Here is a 10,167-nt window from a genome sequence, read left to right as displayed (position 1 = left end):
GCGGACACGGATACGGGCGGATTAGCGGGAGCAATGTCAGTTACCCTGTCCATTCATGAAGGTGGAACTACTAGTTTATTTTCGAAATTATATAATAGCTGTAAATTGTCGTAATATTTTGCAACAATTTAAAATATACCAAAAATACATGCGAGAAGGCTTCGAAATAAATTATCGATTCACGTATGATGAATGTTTATGTTATTTTTCATTTAAAAAGATGGCGGTGTTCAGTTGGTTGTTTCCGTCTTTCAATAAAGACATATTTACAACCAGCATTATATAGAAATTATTTCACGGCATGCACAATGTAGGGTATTATTTGTTGTCGATCTGTTGCAAAAGCTCTCTTTTCGTATTTAACCAATAAAATAAACATCATTCATGCAATTCCAAGTATTTCTGTCAATAGAATACCGAGTGAAATTCACTACATTTAAGTGAGTACCCATGATTGAGAATGACCTCTGTGCTGAAAAGCATTCCGAATGGTAAATGGAAGGCATTCCATTGTAATGGAAGGCAAGAAAAAACTTAACTTGAATGACATTTCGATTTGGATAAAATAGACCTTGATCACGACGAGAAAAAAATGGTGAATCACTTGAATGTATTTATTTGTCTTCGGAACAGCGGATGAAGTTGTTTGGTTCGCTTTACAAAAACTGTCTTTTCCACTTGGGGTAGCATTTTTCATAGTTAACTTTCCGGGAAACATCCATTTGAAATCAAAACAATATCTGATTCTTAAGTGCACCGTTTGATTCGAACGGTTCATTATTATCGAGAGTTTTAGCATTTTTTCAAGCCTTTTAACGATGAACGCAACCCAAATCACGTCCGTTTCTTATGAAAACAACAAATTGGAGTGGAATAAGTTGGAAAATGTGTGCTATTGAGCCGAACTGTAATTAATTATTCATATTTCAACCTCAGACGGATTGCGAGTGGAGAAATAGATACGATACAAAGGGCGTTTGAGTAAGACATTTACGAAGGAGTTAGAAATAATAAATCATAGACATAAACTTCCGCTTGCGTTAAAAACAAACACACATTTCAGTTTGAATTTCTTCGTTCCTTGTGAATGTGGAGGAAGGAAAAGACCTTAAGTGAAATATATCCGCCATCAGAGTAAACTCTTCAAAATTATTAGTGACATTGAGAAGCTTTCAGTTGAAAGCGCATTATAAACACTGAAAATGACAATATTTATAATAATTATTATTATTGTTATCAAAATTTCGGAGAACATTTACTCGCTCGTTCTTATCTTGATATTTTTCGAATCGACATTGCTACTACCGTATAGGAATGCGTAGTTGCTGATAACAGCATGTGGTTTCAGCAATGGTCGATTCGTGTTTTCTATAATCTCCCTCTCTTTCTCTATCTTTTGCACAGATTTTCCCGTCTCTTTCTCTCTAACTCTCAGTTTTCCGAAAATCGTTTTATGTCATTCCGCAAAAGTGGAACGAAAACCGTTTTGATCGTTCTAATTTTATAGAATTTTCCAATGCGCTTCAACACTTTTGTGGATGTGTGTGTGTGTGCACTCGCTCACCAAATGCAATTGCACTTTCGATTATAGCATCAAAACGGAAATCACAACATCACTAAAATGAGTGTTTTGTTCAATGTTCATCGTATATAAATGGTCCGTGGCAATATTCCGTTTTACGAAAATGAAAATAATTTCATTTTTATTGCGTTCCGCTTAATACTTATCCACTTTGATACTATACTTTTAAGCAATGCTATGCATGCAATAACACTTGACATAGATATGAAAACTTTGTTGAAATTTTCATTTGCGCAACACTTTTTTCACTTGATAAAGTATCGTTCGTCCGTCGTTTATGAGATATTTAATGTTATTTGTTGTTCGGGAATTTTGTGCATGCTTTTTTTACGAGAAATGATGATGTGATATTACTCGGCATGCAATGACATCACAATTATTTCAATTAATGTTTTGGAATACACGTCGTTGGATTAATGTTTGGTTGTTTTTGTGAATGAGTGAGTATGGTCGAGTTCTACGTGCCATGAGTTCGTGTCATTTTTCATATTGAAGAAATAAGAGTGATACGAATGCATCATATTACATCACGTTTATATTGCTTTTTATTGATTTAAAGGATGCAAGCAGAAAAACCATCCGTTTTCTTTACTTATAAGTTTCTCCCCCTTGTTTTGTAGTTTTACAAATATTAAATAACTGACATTTTTCTCTCTCTTCTGGTCACCAACAGGAAAATATATTTGCAATCAGAACGTGGCTAACGGCAATATATTTCGAATGAATTCGAGAGGGATTGTGTGCATCGAATCAAACGGAAGCAAATCACTCGAAAACATCGTGAAATGCAAACATTGCTTCAAACATGGATCAGTTACTATTTGAATGTATGAATTCAGCGGCACGACCGAATGTACCGAGCAGTAGTTGTGTAGAATAACATTTGGCCTAACAACGACACTGCCTATCACACGAACTTCCAAAAATTAAATGTCAAAATCATAACCGATACTTACAAATCACTCAGCCCGGATATATCATACGTGCACATATACAAGACATATTAGCAGTTCTCAATTACTCGGGGGGAGAGAGAGAGAGAGGGAGAGAGATAGTGTTTGGAAGAGAAAAATAAAGACAAAGCGAAAACAAACGGATACAAACTGCCATTGAATCGAAAACATGTATTGCACTTGCAACTTAAACAATCAATGGCTCCAACATCGTCTTTCTAATCAAAATATGTCAACAGCTGGTTGCAATCACAGTGGATCGACGCAACAAATTCAATCAAACGGACCAGCCATACTGAAAAGCTGTCTCGGTTCGACTACCTCACATTCGTGTTTACCAAATATTTTGTCACAATCACAAAATCATTTGCACTGTTCAGCTAACCAAATACCGCAACACCAACCACAGCCACATTCACAAAATGTGACAACACCGTGACGATATTACTGTACTTGTAAGACCCAGTGTATTTTATGTTCAAATTCATCGTGGTGGCCCACCTGTCCGAGGCTCACTGCTTCCCAATCAACGTCCAATTGCCATCCAGGCAATACCTCAACATTTTTTAAAACCAAAGAAAACCAATTAAATATGTCTAACGGAAATTGTTCACCAGCGATGTCAGCATCACCTGTTCCAGCAGCACCGCCGCAACCTCCACAACGCACTTGTTCTCGATGCCGTTTTACCGTCGTTGATAATCATACTGGCCAATCATCAGCACCCAACTATGGCAATGCCAATAATTCATACACAGGTAAGCATTGACATAGACATTATACACACACATACAAAGAATAGAGCGGGCATTGGGATTCCACATTGCAATCGCATAGTACACATTCATCCAATAAACCATCATGTTTAGGATATGTTCACACATGAAATGCCACAAATTCGCTTTTCATGCAATGTTTAAATATTTATCGAGATGGGTTTTTGCACTGTTTACCTCGAAAACTGATTAAAATGCATACGGAACAAACATGTTCTCTTTAGAACTTCATGTAAACATTTTCAATGAAAACCATTAAATGGGCAATAAAAAATTTGATTTTGTAATTCAAACGAATCGATTTTTGATGCACCAAAGAGACAATAAATATCGATTAAATAAAATTGATGCACAAACGAATGTGGATAATTTTCAAATAATGCAACACTTGATACCTTGTATATACATACACAAACTGTTGTGGCAAACTGGAACTGTCTTGAATAAATTTAGTGGAAAATGAGGTGAAAAACAACGTTGCGTTGCTTACGTCAGTGCATCATACTAATAGTATGATACTATTATTTTCGAACGATTCTTTCTTCAGTTTTTCATAAGCTTTCTCCCATGAAATTCTTCCATATTTTATGTGTTGCACAAAAAGGTGTTTTTCTTGGATGAAATCGCGCGTAAACACAATTTTTTACTTTTATGATTTGATTAATGCATCAAATGCATCGACTAAACATGAATTTAAAAGTTGCCATCAATGTTTTCATCTTTCATCTTGCATTAAATGCGAATACCACCGAAATGAAATATGGTCGCGCGAGAAATGTTGCTCTTTTTATGTGAATTTCTTTCTCTCTCTTTCTCTTTCTGTTTGTGACACAATGCGGTTTAGCATCAGCGCTAACAACAATGAAACTTCATAAACACATAAAACATTGTCAAGTCCGATGTCGACATTAAGCTCGAAAAATGAGGATTTTTCACGAATAGAAACGAGAGCTCATATCACGAGCTCCGTTGCATAGTCATCATTGAATGCGAAAAAATAATGTGACATCAAATTTATATGAGGTTTTTTAAAAGCAAACTCAACACTAACCCGTTCATTCATTTATTCAACGCGCTTTGCTACACATTACTTGTGTAATTTTTACACACACTGCACCGTGCACCCATTGGCCATGAACGTAATTCAACAGATAAATTGTACATGTGTGTGTGTATGTTTATGTGTGTGTATAATGATCATAAATAAAATTCATTGTGCCATAAGTTGTGCGGCCATATCGCTTTTACTCGCCTCGGTCCCAACATCATTCTGAGCTCAATATTAACCACAATGTATTTTTTACACACCACCAATAAAGCTAAAGCTATAATGGTGGTGTCATTGAACCGACTGCCGCTGCTGAGATTTAAATGGCTGATTTCTTGTCGCAAGTCTTTATCCATACAGTAATGATCAAATTGTTACTAAAACTGTGTGTTTGTGTATGTGAACGTGCATCAGGCATACGACTTTTTGGATGAACAATCTAATTAAAATGTCAGTTAAAGTTTACATTGCGCCAACAAACACTGCAGCACACATTTACCAACTTTCTTCATTACTTTAGTAGGCACTTTTCTTTGTAATAACACGAAAACAAGTGTCAAAAGTAGGATCAAGTTCCAGGTGATTCCGCACTGAAAATGGTTTAAACTTCTCTTTTTTCGCATTGGTTTCAAACCAAAAACCAACTGCTTGAATTACATTTATGCATTCCAACCCTTTGAAATTTCATCCCATTGTTCGTGTTTCATTCGGAGATTATGATGTTAACCAAAACTCGAAGAGTTCATTAATTTTCCAGCTGGACATGCCATTTACACTGTGATACTGTGTTCTATGGCCTTTATGTTTAATGTCACTTAAATAATCGTCTTTCATTCTCCCGAATTTTCCATTCTATAAATGAATGCCACTCAACAACTCACAACAAACTATTTTGACTTAAAACTGTTAACATCTACGCTGAAAGCTTGTTGATGACAGAAAAAATTTCAAAGAGATTTTGTGATGAACACAGATTAATTTGAAACTATTGGATTAATTCGGATATGATAAACGATTGTATTATTCATAATGCACCGCACTAAGCTAACTTTGTGGCTTCAATATGAAATCAAAACCGCGTCACATGAATAATTAAAACGAATAAGCTTAAATCATTATGGAAAATTGGCTGTGCTTTGTGTTGAATGACTAATTATTATTGGGCCATTGTTTCGATGCATTTCAGCATCATAGCTGGTTTTAATCAATTTTTCAGTTCACTTTGAGATGAAAAATCAACATGTCGCTGGTCAACGAGTGACGAGCTCATTCAAATAAATTAATTATATAACAAACGGATGTGGAAAAATGTAAAAGAGATGACGAACCTTTCCATAGAACCACAGAAACTTTGATCGAAATGACGACAAACAGGAAATGCTCAACACACAATCTTATTAAAAATAATGAATTTAAAACAGCGCGCATACCGCACACATTTCAACAACGTATTTTCGGTAAATTATATCAAGCCAAAAGATTAATATATGTCGTTTGCATTATTATACTCTAATTACCATTTTGAAACTTTGACGACGGTATTGCCCGACAGTTTTCCCAACAAATAATGATACATATTTGATAGTGAATGGACAGTTCACATAATAGCAAACAAAATAACATTTTCCAATGGAGCATATTGCATAAAGTTAAATGTGCTGATGGGTCGATTACTCCTCTGTCTTCCTGGTTAATTAGTGCATATTATTAAATTTTGGAAGAATTTCAAAAATTTTATTCAAATTTCCGGTTACAGTTTCGAAATGTATTCAGTTTACGATGTGAAATGACAAGCGTCAAGAACACGGCTATTATATAATGTAAAACAGGAGTCATTTTAAACGATTTTTTTATTCGATGTATGGTCAATAACATTTATGGTGATTAAAAAGCGGACAATTTTATTGTTACCATCCCTCTGATGGTCTCGAAAATCAATACAGGAAACATGCAGCAAAGGTTCATTATGCATATTTTCTTTGAGCATAAATTGCTTTTTCTGTATAATCATTTTTAAATGTGCCAACCATTACGGTGCCATTTTCATTTGGATGTATTTAATAAAGCACGGAAAAACCGACCACATCGTTATCTTCTTCGCATTGTATTTATTGAAATTCCTTTATTTGTTGACAATTTGGACAATAAAATATATTTTTTTTTTAATTTCAAATAATTTGCATTTATTTAATGAACCAAATTAAATTTAAAAAAAAATCGTCCAACTATTTGTCGATGGCATTTATAATTATCATCGCAAGAGATTTATGTGTATGTACTTTGATAATAATTTTTCAACATACATTTTTCGACTTATCTCGAACACTTGCACCACATTTAAATGCAATCTCTTATTACGAACGAGAAAAAAAATGATGTGGTTGCTTATCATACACAAACTTGCTTTGGAATTCATTACGAATAAATTTGCATATGTTTCGTCAAATTACGGTGCATTCACTTCGCCGCACCCAAAATATAAAGTACCCATATATAGAATGAGATGAAAAGCATAAAAAAGCATTTGGAATGAAAAAAGTGCTTACTTCAAATTGCGCTTACGTTTTTATTGCCTTTTTATCCAATTTAATTTTAGCCGTAGTTTGTGGCGTTTGTGGCCGATATATGGATTTTTTTATATGTTCGCTAAAAATCATTATCTCTTTATTGAAGTGACATAACTTGCATCGAATGTGTGAAAAAAAAGTTAAATGATTTTTCACAAAGTTATGGTCAATAAAAAAAAGAGTCAATTTGTTCGGGTAAAATCAATTGAATCACGACCATCAGCTTCCGGCAATGACCGGAAAGTTACGAGTCAAGTTATATGATCAATTTGTGAGCCATTTGATTATTGCTGACAATTTTCACTAAGAGAATACGTGACAAAGATTCTCACAGTGGACAAAACCGAACACTGAACGAGGTGACGAAAGGAATTTATTGTGGCCATTATTTATTTCGACATGCACACAACCATACACAGTAAAAAAAGACATACTTCATTTTTAAAAAAAAATCAACCAAACTCGATAATAATTATATTATTATGGAGCGCTACAAAAATTGAAGCGCGCAAATCACCGTTCGTCAATTATATTGCCGATAAGCGTGATAACGGTGACAATGGCAGTAGGCGAAAGTGACAGTCAGGCATCTGTCAATCGTAGTGAATCGTATGAGCCAATCAGTGTGTTGAGCGTGTAATAATAATTTATTTTATAAATTGGAATTTGTGTCGGGTGATTGAGTTTCATGGTGATGAAGCAAGAACATTTGAAGTGATTGATTTTCATATTTTTCCGGTCCTTTATTGCTTCACTTCATCCAATCGAGCTAATATATTTACATGAACCGTATACAGTAATTTTATGCTACACGTTGACTTTGATTGCTTTATGTTTATATTGCTGTGAAACAGAGAACCTGCAAATGGGCTTGCAATCGATTTTTCGGTTAATTAAAATCAAAAACAAATTCATAGCAAAATTGACAAAATTGAAAAACATCACCTAACAAAATTGGTTTTCATCACCTTTTTTTTCTCTTTCGTAAAGGTTATGACGGTCGTGGAGGTCGTTATTATGAAGAAGAAGATTCAGCATGTCCTGCGTTACTTGAACGCGAATTTCATTCGATACATCGAAATGTTCCTGGCTTACGCCGAGCTGGAGTTGATACTAATGCCATACGACAGGTAAGTGCAAACGATAACATGCAATTTCTCTTTTTTTGCATTTTGCAACAACATCCAAACGAAGTAACAATGTTTGTTCAAAACAAAGATGGTATTAATTAAAAGAGATTGACTTATCCACAAACTTTGCTTAAAACATCATTAAGAAATTATGTCAGGTGAATCGAAAAGGGTGAACTGGTCGCTTCAATGGCGAAGAAGTAACAATTCGATGTTAATTTGAGCTAGCACTGCAAAAAAGTGACAGAGATAAGGAGCTCATTGACATTTTGTTGCTCATATCTTTTATTGTGACTTGTTCATTTGTGTTCAAGTTTGATGAGAGTTTGAGTTCTTCCTGATTTTGTTGTTTATATAAATTTTACTTGATTGTGAAACATAATTATCAACACACAACAACTTTTGTCGCTTGCAGAGAAAGTACTAACTCAAACAGTTCGTCTGACATCTTTGATGCTTTAATTTTCGTGCTTGTTGTTTCGTATTATTTAACTTTATGTTCAATTCATTGTTTACGTGTATTCTTGATTCATCCGAATTTTTTTTTAAATTGTATCATTTAGCACTTTTATCCGGACGGTGGTTATGGATGGATAGTTTCTGGTGTTGCATTCCTTGCCCATGTAATGACAACCGGATTTCAACTTTCCTATGGTTTACTTTATCTCTTTGCAACACGTCACCTCGGCGAAGATGTGGCAACGGAAACGAGTAAGTAATGAAAAATATATTTGAGGTTTATGTCTCACTATAGCTTATATATATATAACCTCATCTCATTTAAAATGATGAAAATCATCTCGATGAATCGCATTCACACCGTATGCTTTCTTCATTGCAAGAACACACCGCTATCATAAATAATGCCCTTTGTGTAACACGCTACCGGTTTTTTTTTTGCTAAGCTTTCTAAGTAATCACAATACCAGAACATTATTCAACATCACAATTTTTTTTTATCTCAAGTTTGCATGAAACACACCTCTTCCCCTATCATATTTCAAGGGGTCCAGTCATAAAATGTTGCTTAATTTTGCTTTTATCATAATTTATGGCTGTTGAAGGCAAGATGTTTTAATCGGATACCGTTTTTAACGAACGAGCCTACCAAATATTGGAGCTTGTTCATCACTTTGTTTACAGTCTACTTACAGCAGGTGTGAACAGCAGCAATTACAAAATGCCATTTTGTGAATAATAAACGAATTTGCAATTTTCATGCTGATAAAATATATGTTAATTACAAAATTCTAATACCTGTATCAAAAACGAAACAAACGTTATTTGGTAGCTAACTAAACACATGTTTTGTACACATTTCAATGCTAGGCGAAAATCACGTGACCCAGGAATATTTACTCTGTAATGAATGGAAATTCATGTGTTATTTAGTAAAATTGTCAGGTTTCAAACGCATTTTGGTGGCCGATACTAATTGAGATACAGCACATGAACAAATGAGCAAATAAAGTTGAACATTAAACTGGCGTATTTTACATAACATGATATCAACATTTGATATTTTAGCAATTTCAAATCATTCAACAATATTCATTTCATGAAAGCCACAATTTTATTGAAGCATCAGAAATGAATCTCAATCAGTACTATAAGAGAAAAACACCATCATGTATCATGGTTTACAACAATATGTAGATGTAGATGTAAAAAAAAAAATCGAATTTCAAAATAATGTTTCGACGGTAGATATTGTGCACAAACCAGAGTTTTCTACCGCATATTTTAATTAATTATATGTTGAAGTGGTCGTATATGTACTTTAGGCGTAATTTATTTGTATGATGCATTGAAATGATGGGTAATAAATAAAAGTATGAAATGTTTGGATTATGACAAGCATGAAATTACTTTTTATTCAAGTATACATTTTAATCTTTTCATTATAAAATCAATTGAAAAAAAATTACGATTCAATGTCTGATTACATCATGTCGAAAATATTTATGTCTGATATCACATTATCGTTTGTATTTTGATAAATCGACGGTACCATTGAAAATTGATTGCAAATTACCGATATATCGTTAAATTAAAATCTTCGAAGCTTATTTTGTGAAAAAACAATATATTGCAGTAAAGTACTCGCCCGG

General features: G+C 34.0%; 1 protein-coding gene across 1 annotated transcript; it reads left to right on the top strand.

Moving 5' to 3' along the window:
• The first annotated feature begins 2,260 nt into the window (after positions 1 to 2,260).
• On the top strand, positions 2,261 to 8,895 carry LOC116347331. Its single transcript, XM_031777893.1, has 3 exons — positions 2,261 to 3,293; positions 7,917 to 8,056; positions 8,620 to 8,895. Exons 1-3 carry the CDS (start codon positions 3,128 to 3,130, stop codon positions 8,773 to 8,775), a joined length of 462 nt encoding a protein of 153 aa, XP_031633753.1. The 5' UTR covers positions 2,261 to 3,127; the 3' UTR covers positions 8,776 to 8,895.
• Positions 8,896 to 10,167: the final 1,272 nt, after the last annotated feature.

This window comes from Contarinia nasturtii, unplaced genomic scaffold (assembly GCF_009176525.2).
Source record: "Contarinia nasturtii isolate CC-2019 unplaced genomic scaffold, AAFC_CNas_1.1 Cnas_scaffold_1823, whole genome shotgun sequence".
NCBI classification, from domain to species: domain Eukaryota; kingdom Metazoa; phylum Arthropoda; class Insecta; order Diptera; family Cecidomyiidae; genus Contarinia; species Contarinia nasturtii.
The sequence above is the reverse complement of the archived record's forward strand: the minus strand, read 5'-3'. Positions and strand labels throughout refer to the sequence as shown.

Coding starts and splice junctions, on each gene's coding strand:
- LOC116347331 (XM_031777893.1), top strand. CDS start 3,128: ATGTCTAACGGAAATTGTTCACCAGCGATGTCAGCATCACCTGTTCCA. Junction 3,294..7,916: donor TGCCAATAATTCATACACAG/GTAAGCATTGAC, acceptor TCTTTCGTAAAG/GTTATGACGGTCGTGGAGGT. Junction 8,057..8,619: donor ATACTAATGCCATACGACAG/GTAAGTGCAAAC, acceptor TGTATCATTTAG/CACTTTTATCCGGACGGTGG.